The sequence below is a fragment of the Psammomys obesus genome, unplaced genomic scaffold (genome assembly GCF_907164565.1).
Source record: "Psammomys obesus unplaced genomic scaffold, mPsaObe1.curated_primary_1811, whole genome shotgun sequence".
Taxonomy (NCBI): domain Eukaryota; kingdom Metazoa; phylum Chordata; class Mammalia; order Rodentia; family Muridae; genus Psammomys; species Psammomys obesus.
In genome coordinates this window covers 3,391,038-3,412,858 of record NW_026596109.1, presented here as the reverse complement: position 1 = coordinate 3,412,858, position 21,821 = coordinate 3,391,038, and the positions used below count along the sequence as shown (strand labels likewise).

The following is a 21,821-nucleotide window of genomic DNA, read 5'->3' as shown; positions in this document are numbered from 1 at the left end:
AAAAGATAAACAATAGCAAGCACCTCTGAGGGTCTGTGATTTGCCACTGACTCTACAATCAAACTCTTCTTACAGATGGGGCTCCTCGCAGTAACTGGGGGTAACAGTGCTAACGAGCCCCTGCTCTGCTTTCACAGATGGGCTTCTTTGTAATCAGCATGAAATAGAACCAACTTTCAGGCCAACACAAACAAAATCTAACCCAACACTGACCTTGGCCTAGTCCCGTCCCCTCAGTAAGCCAGGTGTCCTGACCTGTTGGGAGTATTTAGTGATTGAATTTAGTATTTAATCACTGAGGACCTTCTTAAATCAGACTCTCTCCTAGGAAGCCTAGAGAGGAGTCTGCGACTGCACTTCTCCCAGGCTGCAAGGTAACACCTATGCTCCTGGTCTATCGAGTTTGTCCAGCCCATTACTCTGTGGACAGGAATCTGAGGGTCAGAGAAGGCACAACTAGCCAGGAGCAACACTCCATCACACACAGAAGCCTGCCGACCTCCTGTCCAGAGCTCTTCCTACTATGCGCCAATGTCTTCCTTCCTCCAAAGGGGAGAAAGAAAAACAAAAATTAATTTCGTACTTACGATTTTCCGTTCAAATAAAAAATAATACTATACAGATATATGAACATAGACACACATATAAAAAAAAACCACACAGAGAAAAGGCATGGGTAGGTTTTTTAGTCTCTCCCTCACTTTCCAACACAGATTCTTATAAACAAAAGATACTCAAAATAAAATGGGCTGATCTTGATGGGGAATTATCATAAATAACACCTTTTTTTTTTTTTATCTAAACAAAGACTGGTTTCTGGTCAGCCACTTCATACCTTTAAAACTTTGAGTGCTTACATTGCTAAGTTTTCCCTAAAGGCATTTTTTTTTTTAATTAAAAGTTAATTTGGGCTGACAAAACAAGCCGTCATCCTAAACCAATATGGAGAGGAGATAAGAGTCAGCAGGGTGTGTTGCGCTGGTGAATGCTGCCCTCTGTGCTAGCCCACTGAGCCCGTGAAGGGTTGGAAGGGTGGGGCTCCGCAGTCTAAGTGCTGGTCGGGAGTCAGAGCCTCCTCACTCCAGCCACTAGGAAGCCTCAAAAGGCTTTTGCGGCTTGGAACTATATTTTCAGTCCTGAGAGTTCAAGAGAACTCACTCCATAAAACGCCTCACCTCAGACCAAAGAACACAGCAGGCCAACAGCTGCTCCTGACCCACCACCGTATCCACCACTGAGCCACGAGTTTTCCTTTTAAAGGGTCATATAGTAGGAAGGAAAGGCAACCACTCAGCCCCCTGTTCTACTGCTGAAACCAGCAAGTTAAACACTTTTCTAATATGGACCTTGCGGCTAGGATTCAAAAGGAACAGATAGTTAATGAAGGCAAAAGCTCACTTCTCCCATTCCTGGCGGAAGCCAGCACAGCTCAGAGGCCAGAGAGCCCTCTCAGCCCCCTCATTGATCGTCAACATCTTATCAAAATGTGAGCTACTATTGCTACACAACACTTTTTCCTCTGTTTCTCCTTGCTCCCCGCTTCCTAACAAAAGATAGATAGATAGATAGATAGATAGATAGATAGATAGATAGATAGATAGATAGATAGATAGATAGATGATAGATAAAAATTCTGGTACAGTTATAGATGAGGATATTCAGTCAGGCCTGGGGGTGGTTCCATCACTAATAGTTTGGGTAGAAAGAAGTGTTTCAAACCTTGACAACTGTCCCTTAGCTGTCCAGCTTCCCCATAGGGTCTGACCAACAGGATGCACCCACCCCTGAGAGAAGGAAGCTGGCTTTTCTGTGGCTGAGTGTTAGAGGCCAGAAGGCCAGAACCTGAGAGGTTCAAGGTGACCTTGAACCGTGGAACCTCCTACTTCTCTCCACAGTACTGGTGTGGCAAACTGTTGCCACTGTTCCCTTGCTTTCATGTTGACAGTGTCCAACGTCCTCCAAGGATTATCCAGAGGTAATAAGGCACAGATGGTCAGCACCCTGATTTGTGTGGATGGGGAAAGTGCAAGGTTATGGCTTTTTGTTTTGTTTTTTTTTTTTTTTTCAAGGCCACAGATAGCTGAATAGGTTCAGCTGGTACCAGAGTCAGGACCATGACTTCAGGTAGATCAGTCAGTCAGGGGCCCTTTTGGGCCCCGAAAGGCAATGAGAGGGACGAAGCCTTTCATGAGCGTGAATGAAGTCCTCTTTCTCCTTGCCTAACCCTAGGTGCATATTCCAGATTCTGCTGTGGAGGATGACTTCCTGGGAGATGGACCATAGGCCCTGGCAGGCTGCTGTGCAGTCCCGGGGGAAAATGGCAGCCCTTATCCTAAGAGGCCCTGTCACATGGGAAATAAAAAGCCCTCAGGACGGAACCATCCTCAGATACAACATCAGCCGGATCACCATGCACACACCTCATTAGCAGCTGAGGCACTTGCCACCTCTGTGGACCTCCTGAAGGTTCCAGGAGGCGTCAGCAAACATTCTAATTTAAGCCTGAATCCTGAGCACCTCCCTACGGCATTCCTGGGGTGAGGAAAACATGAGACTTCCATCCTTGGATCCCTGGTTCCTTGGGTCCTTCTCTGGTTCACCATTGCATTCCCAGAATCTAACTTTGTATCTGGCATCTAGATATGCAATAGACCATTGGGTACCTTGCAACAGTGTAGAGAGTTTAAAGGGAGCAGCTCGGAGGGCCATTTAACATTCCCTGACCATCTACACATCAAGTTAGAGGACGCTTCCCCCAAGAGCCCGGGCTTAAGGGGAGTTGGAGTTCTAGAACCTCGGAAGATTCCCTTGGAATTGCAAGAGCCCCGGATACCAGCTTTCCCTCTCCGGTCGGTCTTTCACAGGGATGCTTCCAGTTCAACTGGACAAGGTGATGAATTCAGCCACGGCGACCTCAGCAGAAAAAGAAGCTCTAGGCAAACAGGGGGAGCTTTGTTAAGTCTCAAACGTACTTTCTTCTCATCATCTCTTTTTCCAGAAGGGCGGCTGATAACTGATGTAAACATAGCGCTGGTGGCTAACTGACACTCACGGTGCCGTGCAGTCTGCCATGCCTTTACCTGGGGTTTTTATGTACTAGACACAGTTTAAAAAAAACCCAGGAAACAGAGGCACTGCACACCTGCCCAGGATTACATAGCAGATGAGTAGCAAGGCCAGATCTAAACGGAGTTCTTTCTCTTCCCCTCTGTGCGGGGCTGCCCCATTTGATATTCCGACTGCTCCCTCTGCCCATCTGCTTGGCTTTCTGCTGAGGCACTCTCTGCTTCCTCATCTGTAAATATGGGTATGATAATAAGCCCTAACTGACTGTATTGTCTCATTTTACTTTATGTGTTCTGTGTACTTCGCCTACATATATGTCTGTGTACCACATGCATGTCTTTGGGTGCCCACAGAACCCAGGAGAGGGCATCAGATCCCCTGGAACTGGGGTTACAGACAGGCGTGAGCTGCCATGTAGTTGCTGGGACCTGATCCTTTAGAAGAGCAGTCACTGTTCTTAACCACTGAGCCATCTGTCTGGCCTGACAGTGTTTGTGAAGACTGACACATGACTAGCGGCAGGCACACAGTAGGCACTTATATAAATGTTACTATTGCCTGCAGGAGCGATTGCTGCTGTAGTGTCAACTGAGAACACTCCACCGCCAGGCCTGACACAGGGCCCACCCCACGCTTCATCCAGTCCTCTAGTTGAGCCACTTTAACTAGAAGCTTTCCTGACCACGCAGCGTGGTAACACCCGTCCCGGCACATGATGTACCGGTCTCAAGCCCTTTGTCCTACTCTACTTTCCTTGGCACTTGGCATTAGGTGAAGAGCACATATTTATTTTCTGACACACGGGCCCACGAAGCATCTTCGCTTTAGCACAGCTGGGGTCTCGGCATCTAGAGCAATGCCTGCCATATTAAATGTGTGATGAGTGAATGAAGGGGCCAGGTGAGTGCACTCACCAAGAAATAAAGATAAAATGTTGCCTGCTCCCTGACCTTCCACGTCAAGTAAGCCTTTCAAGTTCTCTCTTAATTCCTATAATCTTCTGGTGCCACGCTATAGTTCCCTTTGAAGAAACAGAGAACCTGAGACAACCAGACCACCAGAAAGAACAGACTGGCGCAATGGAGAGACAACAGCTAGGGTTAGGCCCAGAACTACTTCTGCACAACAGTTACAGTTGGCGCCTCAGCTCCGGCATGTTTTGATGTCCTATGGAGCTTGACCCAGGAGATTATTAGGCTTTAGTCAAAAATCAAGCAGAACAGACAATGGATTTTTGTGAACTCATCTGCAAAAATAAGCTCGTATACTCCTAGCAATGTTAACACTTAGGGCCTAAGAAACTGGTGGGAGCATCTCAGAGACACACTTCCTGCAGCAGAGCCCCCCACCCCCTTGTGAAGCTTCTCCTGGTCCTTCCTCCTCCACCACTATTGCATCCTAACAGCTCTTTCATGCTCCCTACAAGGCCAGACTTAGAGATGCCGGCAAAAGGTCTTGTGGCCCCAGCCACCCTAAGGTACCTGTAGATCAAACGCCACCCAAACCACAGCTGGGCACGAACTCAACAGCTTCAGCCCCCAAGAAGCCATCAAGGACCCAACAGAAGCTTAACTAAGCCCCCCTCTTCTCTCCTGAAAGAATAAGGGGGGTCCTTGCCTGGTCCTAGGTACCCTAGAGAAGCCCCTTTCTGGGTACATTAGCACACAGATGGCTTGCAAGGTCAAATCTTGGATAATTCCTTGCCTTTGGAAAGACAGAGAAGAAAGAGAAATTGCTATTTTTCCTAGTAAAGGGAATGTTTTCACTTTTGTTGTTGTTGTTGTTAGTTACTTTGTTTTGTGTCTGTTTCTGTGATACAATATTCTGACAAAAGCAACATACGGGAAGAATGGTTTGTTTTCACCCATAATTCAAAGAGAAAGTCCATCATGGTGGGCAAGTTGGGCAGCAGGTGCTCAAGGCGGCTGTACCTGTGGCAGCCATAGTCAGGAAGCAGAGAGCAATGTCTACTAACCGCTGCTCGGCTCCTTCTCTCCACTTAGGCCATCAAGGTTCCCGGCCAGGGAATGTTGCCACCCAAAGTGGGCAAGGCGCCCTTCCGTAATTAGACAACATCATCCCCCTCAGACATGCCCAGAGAGCTCCCAGGTGATTCAGGAGTTTTGTCATGTTAGCAGCTAACACCGACCATCACAAAGGGCTTCTTTCAAGAGTCCTCAAGAAAAGGAGAGCGGGGATGGACCTCTGTGCTCCAAGCCCCCTTCTCTGTGGAGAGTGCACAAACAGAGAAAGATGTGAGGGCTGGGGAGGTGGGTGTTTATCAAAGGTAGTCGACCCAACGGTACTTCCTGCATTCCCCCTTCTTCTTTGCACCGGTAAGCCAATCGTGTAGGACCGTCAAGTCCAGCTTGATCCAATGAGATGACAAGCAGGAACCACTCCTGTCAGTGAGGGGTCGGGACGGGGTGAAGGCAGCCATTCCAGAAAAATCAAAAAGCAGATTCCACTAGGGAATTCGAAATTCAGGCCCAGCAAGGTGGTTTTGTTGGTAAAGGTGCCTGCTGCTAAACCTGACAAACTACAATTGGCTCCCCAGGACCCACGCAGTGGAAAGAGAGAAATTACTCCTCCAATTTGTCCTTTGACCTCACACCCATGTCTACACAAAATAAATAAAATGTCACGTCTTTTTGAAAACGGAACACACAGTGCTTTGCAAAGTGTGAGGCCGGTAGCAGATGCTCTCAGTAAACAGTGGTTACAGCTGTCAAGAGTCAAATCTGGGCTGTAAGCCACTTCTGAGTGAAGAGGGACTCAGTCAAGTGGTGGGTGCAGAAACAATGGCAGGAGGAGAAAACATGGGCAGAGGACAGATCCGGCCATGCTGACCGTGGACACACTGAAGGCTGACTGGCAATCGAGAGCTCAGTGAGGAGCCCCAGAAGCCAAGAGGTGGGCACGCTCTGGGCTACACGACCAGGAAGTGGCCCTGAACAAAGGCCAGCCTTTGTCCCCTGAGACCGTTTTTTGGCTGAATCAATCTTGCTTCCTTAGCAAAAACCCCAGCAAACTTTCCGTGTGGGGAGATACTGCCATATATTACCCCCGCGTTCACTTCAGTTGTTAAATAAATATTTAACCAAGCGGAAGCAGAGGCGACCTGGCAGTTTACACAGGAGGTATCACTGTGCAGGTGAGGGAACCGCGCCCTCCTCCCCTTCACCACCGCCCACGGATGCCCTGGCTTGAGCAGACCCATCAATGGTTGTGCTCGTTCTGAGAGCCGGGGGAAGCCACTGGCACAAACATCCCACATTAGCTAACAAATTCTCTAAACATGAGTCCGTAGGCGGAGATGAAGGCGTGCTCTTTGTTAACATTTTGACTGGCCTACCTACGGCTTTAACTCCAACCCAGCCCTGAGAGTTAGGGAACTGGTCCTTAAGAAATCAAGGCGCAGCTCCTGGAAGGAGGAATGGGCCTGTAAGCTGGGCCTGGCGCTTTCTTCCACGGAGGGAGACCAGTGTTTTTTGTTTTTTGTTTTCCTTGACCTCTCCCTTTACCGCTCTTCTCTCTCCTTCTTGCAGGAACTTGGGGCGCCTAGCCTGGAGTGTGGATAGAATAAACCGAGCATGCTCAGTTCCTCTCTCACTTCCTGGCTGGGATACTGTTCACCAGATCCAAAGATCCCAGCAGCCAGCCCCGCCTCTCAGAGAGACATAGGAATTTTTTTTTTTTTTCGTTCTTGGCTTAGAGACCCCAGATGGGGGTAAGCAGAGCACGATGGTCAGAATAAAGAAAAGAGCCAACCGCCACTGTGGATGTCACCAAGCCGCTGCTGCTGGGTATCAGCCACCTATACGCTAAAGTTGAGCAGGCAAGTTCCCATTCAACAGCGCTCTGAGCAGTCAGGACTGCCCATCATCTACTGGGATGGAGGGAAACCACCACTCCTCTCCAGAGGATGGAAACCTTACTTTAAAAAAAAAAAAAAAAAAAAAACAACTAGGCAACACTGGGCTGGAGTGAAATCCGAGAGGTGAGGATACCATGGCTTGCGTGGAGAAAACGTACAGCAAGCTGTTTTCATATCCCCTTGTCTAATCCCATCCGGAAACAGTGTCGATTTCCCATGAAGAACAGATAAGAGCCTTTCAAGAATGTCTTGGATCTGAGGCAACAGGGTCTATTTTTATCTCGCATCCCCGTCCTTGAGAAGTACAAATGTAATCATAACCTGGGACTTGCAGATGCCGAGAGTCTCCTTCCCCGGTAACTATAACACACAAGCAAGCCTAACCAGGTCTGAGTCCTAGACATTTTGCCCAGTCTGCCCTATGAAGATCACCGAGAGCGTCGCTCTCCACCCAAGGATGTGGCTGAAAAATCACACGTGTTCCAGAGGTCACGGAGCTGCCGACCTGGTGGGAAAGGGAAAGCTAAGACCCATGGAATGCCAAAGGCCCATTCTCCGTGGCTGATCTGCCAGCTGCTGCCGCCAGACCCTTAGCAAAGTCCTCGCTTTGAAGTAACCCTTCTCAGTCTATTTGCTCAGGAACTTCCTTACATTACACGTAGGCGTGCCAGTTCCAAACCACTTTTTCTTAAAATGATGGCTGACTGGAGGATTGTGTCGATGGGACAAGTGAGAGTTGGGCAGATTTGCTCACTGGGTCAACAGCAGCGAAACCTGTCATGTATCAGAGGCATAAATTAAGAACACAAGTAATCCTACAGAGCAAAACATCCCTTGGGACGTAAGGAGAAGTTCTGTGTTTCAGACAGAACTTGCCACCTACAGAGTGACCTTGGGTACGCTGCCAACCTTACTTGCCTGACTTAAAAACACAGGACCAAAGAGAGAAGGAAAAAAAAATTCATTGGATTAGTTGGAAAATTAAAGTTAATATTGCATATGAAATAATTCCTTAAGCCGCAATGCCCTGTTCAAATCATCGTTATTTGTACTCAGGTGTTTGGCTAGGAGCTTACATAGAATTTTAATCACTAAGTACAGTTTTTGGGGATGGGAAAGCAGAGCTATAGTACCATCAAGATTAAGGACAAAGCCCCAGTTTCCAGATACTCAAGTTCAAATCCTGCCTTTTCCACTTGATTTGCTATAGGCACACAGATATTCTTTGTGCCTTAGTTCCCTTATGTAGAAAACAGCAATTCTTTTTTTAAAAAATTTATAGTAATTACAGTTTATTCACTTTGTATCCCAGCTATACCGCCTCCCTCCTTCCCTCCCAATCCCACACTCCCTCCCTCATCTCCTCCCATGCCCCTCTCCAAGTCCTCTGATAGGGGAGGTCCTTCTCCCCTTCCATCTGACCCTAGCATATCAGGTCTCATCAGGACTGGCTGTACTGTCTTCCTCTGTGGCCTGATAAGGCTGTCTGCCCCTCAGGGGGAGGTGATCAAAGAGCCAGCCACCGAGTTCATGTAAGAGACAGTCCCTGTTCCCCTTACTAGGAAACCCACTTGGACACTGAGCTGCCATGGGCTACATCTGTGCATGGGTTCTAGGCTATCTCCATGCACGCTCCTTGGTTGGAGTATCAGTCTCAGAACCTTGGGTCCAGATTTCTTGGTACTGTTGCTCTCCTTGTGGAGCTCCTGTCCCTTCCAGGTCTTTCTATCTCCCCCTTCTTTCATAAGATTCCCTGCACTCTGTCCAAAGTTTGGCTATGAGCCTCAGCATCTGCTTCAATACCCTACTGATTAGAGTCTTTCCGAGACCCTCTGTGGTAGGCTTCTGTCCTGTTCCCTGTTTTCTCCCTCTTCTGATGTCCATCCCCTTTGCCTTTCTGAGTGAAAATTGATCATCTTACCTAGGATCCTCCTTGTTGCTTAGCTTCTTCAGGTGTACAGATTTTAGTATGAGAAAACAGAAATTCTATGGAAAAGAACAACTCAGTTCAATGACAGTAGCAAGCTACTGCTTCTTTCAGAGGGTGCCCTGAAAACCATGCAAGCTAAAATACTAAAAGAACCCAGAGGTCTGGCATGCAGCTCAGTAGGGAAGTGCCTGATAGCAAGCTCAAGGCTCTGAGTTCAATCCTTAACAACAACAAAACAAACACACACAAGTACTCGCAACACAGCAGTCTAGATGTACAGACTAGTGCAACCACCAGGATTTTTATCAAGCAAATACTTGGCAGCCTGTACTGCAAAACAAAGGTGCTTCAGCAGAGGCCAAGAGGCCCAATCCCATGTGAGCTTCTTGTCAGAGGCATCTGTGTGTCTCTGGGAGCACTCTTGGGAGAAGGAAGTAAATATTTTTACTCCAGTAAAACCCTGTCTCTTCTCCCCTCTCAGCTTCTAGGCAGCAGGTACCTCTCAAATCTTTCTCTTTACTCACTATCCCATAGACATCTGTTCCACTCCAAGGCAAATTCCCATCTAAGGACCCCGAGCTTGCCGTGAGTGAATCCTGCAGAACAGAGCAGCTAGCTCTGGTCTGGTGCAGAATCTAGCCCTTTGCTGGCAGGACTATATCCTGCTCTGCTCCTCCTCTTTCATCTCTTCACCTTCCGTCCTCTGGACTGCCCTCACCATCCCTGAGTTATCACAACACAGCCCACATCCTCCCTGAAGGCTTCTCCCATCTTGGGATTCTGCATTTTTGTCATTGCTAATGGTATACCCAGTGGTTGTGCCATTATGCTACTTTGGTCTTTTATTGCCGCTACAAGTGAACGACCTCACAGCCAATCACAATTCTTCTAGATTTTTCACAGTGATGAGTACCCCCAGGATCTGCCATAAATAATTCAAGAAATTTACTTTGTAGAAGGATCCACCAAGCTCCATAGGAGACAAACAGATCCAAACTAGGTTGCCTATTTTATTCTATCTAAAAATGCTGGCCCTAACCAACTAAGTTAGCCTTGAGACATGCTGCGGTTTATACCATTTGGTTAGGTAGGATAGCCTTAGTAGCTATAGCTGGAGAACTCTAAAATTTGAGCCTTAACAATAAACACTTGTTTCTGGTTTACATAAAATCCAAGTCAGTGTGTAGCAGCAGGTGGCTTCAACCACAGAGCAGTGAAGAAGGGAAGCTCTCAGGTTCCTTCCATCATGTGCCATCCCCAATATAGCTTCTCAACTTACCATAGCAACCTGCCTGGGATGTCTTAATGGATCCTGCAAAGTGACACTGGGTCCTCCCAGCCTCATTCCGTTGGCTAGTATTTAGCCACATGGCCTCTGTTAACTAGGAGAGGGCTGTAAATGACATGTATTCAAGAAAGGATGAAAACAGATTCACTGATCAGCTAGCAAGCCTTGTCACCAATCTACTGCTTGGAAAATTCTCCAATTTGATGACCATCTTTGTCTGTCTTGTGGAACTACCAGAATATCAGATCACAGTAACAGCAAAACAAAGTATAATTAGTGATTTCAGGAGGGAAAGCAGTATATGCTGGCCAGAGGTCTTGGAATGCTACAGTTTGGGCTCACTAGTGAAGACTCATGGGAACACCATACCTCCCTCAACCCAAACCCTGGGCTTGAAACTGGAGAGAAAGACACCAAAGAAATGGTTTTGATGTCTGTCTTCCCTTCCATGTAGGGACAGCACAGCTACTTCCAACATCCAGATGACATCAAAAAGGGATACCACGGAGCAAGAGCACAAGGGCTTTGGAAACAGACAAAATCCTGCCCAGGCCTCTTGCTGGCAGAATACACCCTCCATGTCTATGTGATACTGAACTACACATTGTCCATAGTTAGTTCAGAGGGCTTCCAATCTATCTGAGAAGGAGGCAGTGTCCCCTTTACCCTTCACCCTCCAACTTCCTGGGAATTATGTGTCCTACCCCTGTGTGTTTCCCTGGCACTTTCTCACAGCCTTTAGAATCCTCCTGGGAGACACATGGTTGGTGTTGGGAGATAACAGGCCTGTCTGTTCTTTGGTACAACTGCCCACACCTTAAGGCCATGGAGACAGGCTACCTGTGACAATCAAAATACCTGGGTTCAAATCCAAAATCCCTATGGAACAAACATAGGAGGTTGGCTGCCCTTTCGACCTCTTGAAGTCTGAGCTTCCTTTATCTGTACGTAGACTTGAAAGGCCCGACTGCCAATGCCGCTGAGACACAGACGTCTAGCTGTAAAGAATGCTAGGGAATAGACAATGGATGCTGAAGATGCTCAGGACTCCCTCCTCCTTCTCCCCCGGAGGGATAATGCTTTACTTCCCTTGCATTCCAGCTCACATATAATAAATATATAATAAATATTAGTTGAAATGCATTGGGCAAAAGGCTTTCCTATTGAAACGCAAAACCCCACAAACTCTACCTTCAAAACTTCAAAGTCTTCAAAACTTCCTTTATCACCGCTCCCCCAACCCTGGTACATCATTACTCTTCTTTCTAACATGAGCATTCTTTTGGTGCTCAGAATCTTTAAATGGCCACCAGAACCAAACGTCAGGGAGGTTTTCTCTTCCTCAAAGAGCTAAAGGTTCTGCCAGTGCAGAGGGGGTTGGGGGAGCCTTTGTTCTAAAATCTCTTCCTGTGGGGACCTCTACACTGACCTAAAGCTGGCCCAGATCCAGAGTGTCTCTATATGGCCCCTGTAAAACCAAGCACTCTGAACCCTCCAGGAGAATCTGGGACTGGTGCTCCAAGACTCTAGGCTGCATCTCCTGCACAGTCCCTGACTGGGAGCCCAACTTTCTGCTTTCTTCAGGAAGCCCAGGATCCTGACAAGAGCTAACAGCTTCCCACTTCCAGTTTGTGGTGCCTTCCGATGCTTCCTACCCAAGTGTCCTTTAATTCTCACGAGCAACCTGCAGGCTGGACACTGTTTAAGCACCATTTTACAGATAGAATAATTATCAGAAGATAAGAAACTGGTTAGTGTTTTGCTCTGAAATGTCCCCCAAAGGGTTTGGGTGGTCAGGCCCTAGCTTATGGTGCTACTTTGAAGGCTGTATTCTGTAGGAGATGGGGCCTGGCAGATGGCAGCTTGTTACTGGGCACGAGCATTTGAAGGTCCTGACCTGCTATGATTCCTGGTCTTCTAGGACATGAAGATCCCTTCCACCTCATGCTCCCACCACCATGGACAGAGCTGTCCAACCTATCTTCTCCACCATAACAGACTGAAATCTCTCTTACTTTGGAAATCAAAACAGACCTCTTCTCTCATAAACTGTCTCTTTAAGGCATTCGGTCACAACAATGCAAGCGTGGTTAACATATAACCAAGTAGCGAAAGTTCCAATTTGCAGTCTGTTGGGTACAAATCTCCGTCTATCTATGTTATGCAATGTTACCTCTCTAAATGGCTATCAAAGAAGGCCCATTCTGTATGTACATACTTGAAAAAATAAACAGTCTGGCCTGATTTATCTTGGAGCTTAATTTTTTTTTTTTTTAAATAAGAAAAAGGGCAGTTTTGGTTCTATGGAAAAGCGAGGGAGAATGTAAAGAGGTCAAACATTATGGGGTCTGGCCTATCAGTGTTTAATAACATTTCTGGATCAAAACTCAATAGAACCTTATTTATGGACAGACAGTTACTGTGAAGTAGGTCCTTTTTATACAACCTTTTCATCTGAGGATGTTGCAGCTTTCTGCTGCCTTTCTGTTAGTGAGAGATGGGGTGTGAAATTTACTGTGTCTGCCAAGATTATCCCATTAAATTATCTGCCCTCTTCCAATGTAATTCACTCAAGAGCAACAGCTTGAGCCATGGGACCGGTAGATGTCCAAGCCTGGGTGTTCTGGGGGGCTGTGTGGGGCCAAGAAAAGGGGTCAGGCGATGGGACACCCCGATGATGACATCACACCTATCGCGATTCACTGCCTTACCAAAATAAAGTGGATGCCACAATTATCCCATTCCTAAACAAACTGAAAACCCCAACCAGGCTTACTGCAACAAAGAGCGAGCCTTTTCCCTGCTGTTTATTTTTATTTTGTATTCGTTAGCTTTTGAGATATTCCTGGCATGCAAGTCAGGCTCCGTGTAACAAGCAGCTGCATTTAGTTAAAGATTTTCGAAGCAGTCCCCTCCCCCTTCCCCCTTCAACGCCCATAGAATGTTCTCAGCACCCTCGAAGACTGTTCCTTTCTCCCCATGCAGAGGAGACCTGTCTCCCCTGTCACAGCTCAGGGAGTCAGCGAAGCCAAGCCCAGACCTTTCTGTTGGAAGAGTCAAGCTTTTACCCGCTACAGCTGGACCTGACTGGATCTGCTCCTCACCAGGACCCTTAGCTGGCAGTCAGTTCTCCTTCTAGATAGCACTCTAATAAATCAGCCCTCCTCCGCCTCCATCCCTGGTAATGGACCAAAATGCAAATGCACACATACTCCATCAAAAGACATCTCATCGCTGGCTGGAAGGAACTGCCAGACACGCTCCTCAAACCGCATCAAAGTGACACTACCACACTGCAAAGAAAAAAAAAAAAAAAGCGTAATTCTTTTAGACCAGAAGGCCCTGACCGTCCACAGCACGTTCCGTTTGTGTCTAAGGCAACAGCAAGGCTGTTGCAGGAAGTCAGGCAATGTAGAGCTGCAGAAATGGTGGAATTGACTATCTCCCATCACCTCTTATACCCTCTAGGTCATGGCAAAGAAAATATCTTTCCAATACCCTTAAAAACCTAAAGAAGCACCACCTCTGGCCCACACATTAAAAGAAGGCAAGTATAAGAACTAAACCAGAATGGATCCTGTAGGACAGAGGTCAGGTATGAGAACACCAACCCACAGGGTTTGCAAACCCAGCAAAGCCGTTCCCTGGCCATGTGACCTTGAGAAAGCAGTTTTAACAACTCTGAGCCTAACCTGACCCATCCGTACAAAGAGCTATTACACCATCACCTTTGCAGGGCCGCTTTGAGAGGTCTGTGAGTTAATACTAACAAAGGCTTAAAACAGGGACTAACCCATTAAACAGATTGCACCAAGTGTCTATTAAATAAGGTACAGGAAGAGGAGCATCTCAGAAAGCTTGGGCTCGAGAGATGCAGACTTAGCTGAGATCTCAAGACTTTAAACTGTTCATCAGCTTCCTCCAGGCCCAATTACCAGCCCAGCTAGCAGGAGGGAACATGGGGCAGGAGAGAAGCTCCACAGAGTTGCTGGCCCCTAGCTGCGGCCAAGAACCCACCCTCAACACTCTACTTTAAATCAACCATAGCAGGCATCTCGGTGCCTTGGCATCGCCCCTTTGCTGCAAGTCAGTGGCCCCTATTTTCCCCGTGTTGCCGTTTCTTGGAAAATCTGATTAGTATAAGCCTATGTCTATCAACAGACATGTGAAATTTTGTATATTGTTTCTGGAGGGTTGAACATCTTGAATTTCCTATATCCTTAGTTAATTTCTAGGCCAGGGGCTCTTCTCTAGTGCTTTACATCCATGGCTTCACTTAAATCTTATTAAACACTTATACGGCTTAGGGAAACCAATCACCCTGCCCATGATATGAAAGGGACGATTCGAACCCAGCTCTGTCCTATGTAAAAGTCTGACTTACAGCCATTAAACTTGGCTATTGGGTTTCTCTGATACTACTCTTTGTACCCTTTGTGAGAGATCAAAAGGTGTAATCTCTGATTATTGGGCTGTGTTTTTATCTAAGCAAAGGAAATAACAGTACATTTTTACACATAACCAAAAAGGTTCTCTCTCCTCCGCTCACTCAGTAAAACTGTGGTCCCCTAAATATGTTTGCAATTGTACACAGTCTCTGTCACTACAAATAGATATTTATATCAGTGTACACTGGATTTAAAAGTATCGGTTCTCCATAATATGCTGTAAACCTTTTTAAAAATATATCTGAAGTGGTATACCTTGGCAAAATGTTCTTTTGATATAAGCAGCATACATCTAGAAACATTTTAAGAGTCTAATTCGGAGCCCACTTTCACACGCACGAGACAGAAAATAATAGGTCAGAACTGAGTTTTTGAAAGAACTCTTGGTCTTGGGAGATGACTCAGTGTCTGCCGCACAAACACAAGGACACGACCCTCACGTGAAAGCTGGCCATGCACATGTAACGCCGGGCACAGACAAGCAAATTCCCAGAGCTCAGGGACCATCCAGCCCGGCTGGAGAGACGACTTCCAGTTGAGTGAGAGATCATGTCTCAAAAAACAAGGTGGAGATCAACTAACGATGCTCCACACTGACCTCTGGCTTCATAGGGATACCCACAGGCCCGTGCACGAGCACACTCCCACAAAAACACAAACATGGACCCCCCCCTAGCACCGCACGCTCACGTACAAAGGTAAAATAAAATAACTCCTACGTGGCAGGTGTTAGAAGAGCAAAGCAGCCTACTATATTTTCCAATAAAGTAAAGCATTAATAGATAAGCCCTACCAGAGGCAATCTACCTGTCCTTCCTCTGAGTAGTGGCCCCTAGCCGTAGAGATAGGATTTTTTCAAGCATCGCTAATAAAAGTTGAGGCTGACTGATGTGGGCCCTCATGTGGGCAAAGGATGTGGGCAAAGATGACAGGCCCACAGCCCTTAGGAGACTCCCATTCTAAATGAAGCAGGGACAGACACCTACTGACATGGCAATTGGAGACTTTTTAGAAAATGAGTCTTGGGACACACACCACCACTCCCACCCCCACCCCCACCGCCACCCCCCAGACTTCCAGCAGCCAAACCACAGAGAGAGCACAATTCTGAGAAAGGCACAGGAGGGTTCCAATGGCCTGGAGCTCTTGGGGAGCAGGAAGGAGTGTTTATGTCTGCTACAGAAGTTCAGCTTTGGGCAGGTAGGAGGTAGCTAGGAGGAGCAACAACTAGAAACTATGCATATAAAGGCTTTCTCCTCCCTGCCAATGAAATAGGAACTCGATGGGAGAAGCAGAGAGCCACTGTTTTGGTTTTACAACTTAAAAAGGAAAAGAATATCTCCCCTCAAGCTGGCATCCTGAGCCCCTGACAGGGTTACCTTAAGAACCTCAGGGCAGAACAGAGGTCAGGACTTCACCAAAATGGAAAAGGATTTAAAAGCTGGTAAGACTGCACCAGGTTTGAGCCCGTTATTAGGATATAGGATAGGAATGGGCAAATTAATTTCCTAACTTTTGAAAGACCACAGCTAGTGGGAAGGGATTTGGGAGTAGCTACTGATAACACTATTGTTTTACACTCACAAATTCACTGTGCGTGTGGCTATTTGGGAAGAGATTAACAACGACGACAACAAAAAGGTGAACATCCGTTCATCCCTACCTCACCCCATCCCCACCAGCGCAGGCTGTGACCTAAAAAGCACTGGCTGTGGAAAAGTTAAACACAAAGTAAAGGATCCCAAGGGAACGACGGAATTAATCAGGGCTCCGAGCCAGGAATCCAGCCTTCGGTACAATCACCCCAACCGCACTGGACCACGGACTTGAGGAGAATGTTTACATCGGGTCGGCAGCGCGGCCCATTTTCCACATTTCCAGGTGTAGTGGCAAAGAGCCAGATGTTTAGCATCACCAAGCAAAACCTCCATGAGACCAAACTGTTTACATTTCATTAGGGTTTTCCCTTAAGACGGGGCACCCCTGCTGTCGTGCGTCTTAATGGCAATTAGAAACTGTATTCACCACCGCCACCGCCACCGCCCCCCCCCCCCGCCCCCACGGGGCTTCTAGATTAGCGCAACCACACTTCAAAAACTCTGCTCAGTCAGGGCTGTTCCCGTTCCAAAGGCATCTGCAGGAGATCAAACTCCGCACCCAGGTTCCTCTGCAACGAGAAAGTCACCCCTAACTCTTAGCAGGAACGAATTCAGCAGTTACTCCGTGAATCCATCTCTCTCCCCAGCTGTTAAGCAAACTAGACTCTTCTCTACCCGGCCGAGAGATGAATGATAATAGAAGAGGCACCTATTTATCAACAGAGCCTTGGGGCTGGAAGCGGGGCGGGGGGGGGGGGGGGGGGGGGGGAGTACAGGGGCTCCAACACTCCCTCAAGGGATGCATGTTAAAAGTGAGGCCCGAGACTCCACAGACTTTAATCAACTTTCCCCCTCCAACCTCCAAAGAATGAATCGGTTGTCTCTGCAGGCACAGGGGGCTCTTCCCTCTCATTGTGTCCCGGCTCAGACCCAGCGAGGATCCCAGCTTCCCGCAGGGAACTGAGCCGCTCCGGCTGCCGGTGGAGGCTTTCTCTTAACTGTTGCGATTGTCTCTGGAGATGACCCAGATCAAATATGCATTAGAAGGCTCCCCCTTCTTCCGCCTCGAAACTCACACACACACACACACACACACACACACACACACACACACGTGCACGCACACCCGGAGAGCACTTCGGAGGCAGCAGGCCGCCTCTGATTGCATACTTTACGCAAAGTGGCAGCGGCGGAGCAAACTTTTTGGCCTGCGTGATGACCCTCGGGAGGGCAAGGGCGGGAGGTTCCGAACACCAAGCGCTGGGGATGCGAGGCCCGGGGAGCCCCCCCCCTCCGGAACCCCGGGCTTTTGTCTGCACGGGTTCGCGGACGGCTTGAGATCCACTGAAAACGCAAACTCCCCCCCGCCCCACCCCCCCCCCCCCCCCCCCCTCCGGGACAGAGAAGACAAACTGGACCCCGACTGGAGGGCGCTAGGAATCCAGAGAGAGGCAAAGGACCAGCATCACCCCCAAGACGCCCCCCTCCCCGCCCAACCCCATCTACACTTCCTGTCAGCACTGACAACCGCAGCTGGATGCCGAGGACCAGCCCCCCAGAACACCCCCAAGTCCGCAGCCGCTGGCCTCCTGGCGGCGGCCGAGTGCCCTGCTCCGGGCCGGGGGAGGCGCCTGGCCGGCAGCCGGCCCTGCGGGACGGGCGGTGGGAGCGGGGCGCGGGCTCCGCTTACCTTGCGCAGCGGCCCCGCGCGCGGCCAGCAGCAGCAGCAGCAGCGGCAGCGGCGGCGGTGCCGGGCGCGTCCCGCGGCGGCGCGGCCGGTGCATTCCTCCTCTCGTGGCTGTGCCGGCGGCTCCCTGGCGGCGCGCAGAACATCCACGGGGTCGCCCCGGGGCTCCCGGCCACCTCGTCCCGCCCGCAGGCGCTGGCGGGACACCGGGGGGGACCTCTGCAGAGCTCTTTGTCCAAACTCTGACCCTGCTCCCTCGCCTCCGCCCCGGCCGCCCCGGACCCTGGAGCGCGGCTCCTCCCGGTCCTCCGCAGCAGCCCCTGCCTCGGCCGGCCGCTCCGTCCCAGGCTTGTCTCCTGGGTCGCTCAGGCGCACTGTGTGGCTCCGGCTCCGACACCAGAAGAGCGTGCCCGGTGCCTGGGGCTGCGGTCTCGCGACTCACTCGGCGGCGGCTCCTCCAGCTCTCTCCCCGATTGCTCTTCTCGCCCAACTTGTCACTTTCCACCAACTCTACAGCCCAGCGCCCCTGCCCGGACCAATGGCAGAGGCGGGCCCAGGCCGGGGTCCCAGCGCCCTCTGCTGCCGCGTCCTGGAGCGGCACACTTCCCAGAAAACAGCCACTGCACCTCCTGCAAGCCCACCGTCCCTCCCTCCCCCACTCGCCGGGGACCAGCACCGATGTTGATGGGACCCTTGAGGCCTTTTAACAGAGAAGGACTTTGGGGAACTCCCAGCCCAAAGTGTGACTGGATGACTTAGGAAGCCCAGATTTTAACTGTCGTGCTCTGCCGCTGTTTAACCCTTGGCGGGGGAAACATGAACAGATATTATACAATGCCCCTTTGATTTCTTCCTTCCAAAGAGACGCTTAAGAGGGAGTCCGGATAGAAGAGACTGGTGTCTCTTTTGGTTTTCAATTTCTGGCCTCACTACATTCACATCAAGGTCATCTGATCTGTTTCTTTGGGGGACATTAAGGAAAGATTTCTCTGGGTCCTTTCTTGTCACTGTCTCCTGGTCTCCTAAAAGTTCTCTGCCTTCCGAAAACGAACACAAAGCGCTGTATGCGTTTGATCATTTGTGTGCTTGCTATTCCGTTTCTTTCCATAAGGTGTGTTTCTCTTGCTCCCCCTTGGCTAAGTGAGTCTGGAACCCCCAACTTTCGGGGTTCTTAGTCTTTCCTCCTGTTTTTGCCATTTGTCAGTTTTGTAATTCATAAACGCCCTCGGGGTTTTCCTGTAGAGAATGCCCTGGGCCAATATAAAGTTAGCACGCCCTGCATGCTAGACCCTGCCTTGAGTTAAAAGGATGCAAGAGTAATGAGGGACCCCTGTCCCCCAGAATACAAAGATGCCCAGAACCTCTCTGTGATCACCTGCCTCGTTCTAAAAGTACCTCCTGCTTGCCTGCTGCCTTACATGCACTGAGGCTTTTTAAAAGTCATCAAAACTGCTTGCTACTTTGCTTCATTAAATATATTACTCACCATTTTAGTTTTTAAAGTTGGTGTGCAGAAGGAAAGTGAATGACTTGTCCACCCGTTCCCAGGAGGAGGCTAAAAGATTTTAAGGCAAGTCTGGCATGGTATAAGCGCTCTGTAAATGGATATCTATTAAAACGGATATCTATTGCACTTGACTCTCGGGCTCAGCTTTAGGATTTTATAATGAGCTGCCACTTCACTGAGGATAAGAATTTTGTTTCGACTGTGTAAGTATCCTGGGTGCCTCAAACAACAGCCGGAAGATGATGAGTGTAAACAAGAATTAGACCACTATTTGGAGATTTTTTTTTTAATCTAATGAGTTCCTGTTTTATTTGTCCTATAGACTTCCCATGCTTCCTGGAAAGCAGTCTACGAGAAAGAAGCATGGGGAATAAGCAATGTATAACCCAGCAGGTCCCAGGCTCTAAATCTCCAGCCTGGTGCCTTCAGGCAGGTGAACAACTAGGCCCTGTGGGACAAATAATCACCTATTCTTTGCTAAGACTTGAGGGCAAGAGCCAGCCCAGCTGCCTTAATAGTTTTCCCTGTCTCTGTGAGTCTGACCCGAGGTCAGGGAATGATGGACAGAGGCCTTCGGGTCAACCAGCTTGTCCCCACAAATTGGTATGTCTTCCCAGTGTTTCTGCTTGAGACCACTCAGTCCTGCCTCAATTATCTCCAGCCACTCGCCTGGGGAACTTACTGCATAAGGTCCTCTTGTTGGGAAAGTGTCTTTGATGGTTGACTTCAGTATACTGTGACCCAGAAATCAAAGGAAACTCGGTTACCGTGCACAAGGCAGGTGGCCCTCCCTCTGCAAACGGAAGCTTTCCTGCCCTCTCAGCCTGCCCCCGCCCCCCATCAGACCAGGTATCTTCGGTAAGAGACAGCGGCCACTGCTGAGCATACAGAACTTAATGGCACTTTTATCAGTACTTAAACCTTCCAGGAACTTAATCACAGAAGCATGGACATGAGGAATGTGAGAGCTGGAAAAGGCCTTGGAAGTTAACTAGTACACCCTCCTAGGCATTTTTATATAAAAGAGCTGTGGCGCCCAGGGAGGTAAAAATTCCCTGCCCAAAGTCACAAAGCTGGCCAAAACCAAAACTGGGGGCCAGACCAAACCAGTCCAAGGCTGGACTCAAGCCCATATCAGTCTCTCTCTACTCTAAATGCTCCGGTCTCACATCCTGTGGCAGGTTAGGGGAAGGGCTGACAGCAATTGAAATGTCTCTCTTGAAGGCTTCTCTGGCCCTACCTTCACCTATGCCAGGCTGGTATCGGCACAGACAGATTAGAGAACACGGGTGAAGCTGATCCTCTCACTGGGTGCTCAGCTCAGGCTCTGAGATCCTGTAGGGGCTCCTGGCACACAGGGAAGCGCTCCTCTGCCCTGCCCTGCCCCCCTCCCCCAGCTTATATATAGCTCAGATTATCACCACTGAGGATACTCAAAATGGTAGCCACGAGCGGAGTCAGGTACTGCAGAAAGCACATTAAAAAAATAATTAAAAAAAAAAAAGCTATCTTCCATTTCCTGACATTGTTGAATAAGAGACCCTTGTAGGGAGTTGCCTTCATTTAGTCCAGGAATATAACACTGACTTCTCTTCTTAGACAAAGGGTGTGGCCAGAATGGCTGTAAATGCTGACCGGTTCTTCCAGCCACCACTCTAGCTGGACGGTGTGAATGTCAATCCTGCCTCTGCTCTTAATTGGCTTTGGGAACTTGGGGCCACAGCACTTCAGTTTCCTCATCAGCAAAGAAATATAGTAATGACTACCATCTAGCTGTGTTCTGAATTTAATAATTAATTTAAGAATTAGCTAATGTTTCCCAAAAGCTTGGCACAACACCTGTCATAGACTAAGCAGCCGCTGTGTACTAGCTGGCTTATTGCTGATTAAGAACACAGATTTAATTCATGACAGGCCAAGTTAGATGGCTGAACAAATTACTTAACTTCTTCATGATAGAATAGTCTCTTCCAGATAATAAAACCAATTGTACAAAGTAGTTTTAGCATAAATAATATTCATTATAAACCATTTTATTTTATTTTTAGATAGGATCTTGCTTTGTAGCCTCGGCTGAACTTATCATATAGACCAGGTTGGCCGTAAACTCGTGGAAATCCATCTGCCCCCAACTCCTGAGGTGCTGGGATTAAAGGCATGCACCACCATATTAGGATGCTGTATACAGTCTTAAGGTCTATTTACTCAACAAATTACTATTATTCTTTTATGCTAAAACTCCTACACTATGAGATAGAAAAAGTAGATTAATTTGGTCACCATACAACCTGACACAATCTTGCTTCGTATATTTTGATTCCCTATCCTTCTAAGTTCATTTGTACATGCCTTAGAAAAGAATTGTTATCAGTAACACATAAAGAAGAATCCAACGGCGTAGAAGGATGGCTCATAAGGTG

At 48.4% G+C, this 21,821-nt stretch overlaps 1 protein-coding gene across 1 annotated transcript in view; it reads right to left on the bottom strand.

The window, feature by feature from the left end:
- Window positions 1–18,368, bottom strand: part of Ror1 (receptor tyrosine kinase like orphan receptor 1) — a 324,533-nt gene extending 306,165 nt beyond the window's left edge. The window contains exon 1 of the mRNA XM_055629113.1: window positions 17,898–18,368. Coding sequence (XP_055485088.1) covers window positions 17,898–17,991 — 94 coding nt within the window. The 5' untranslated portion in view covers window positions 17,992–18,368. The remainder of the gene's footprint in view (window positions 1–17,897) is intronic.
- Window positions 18,369–21,821: the final 3,453 nt, after the last annotated feature.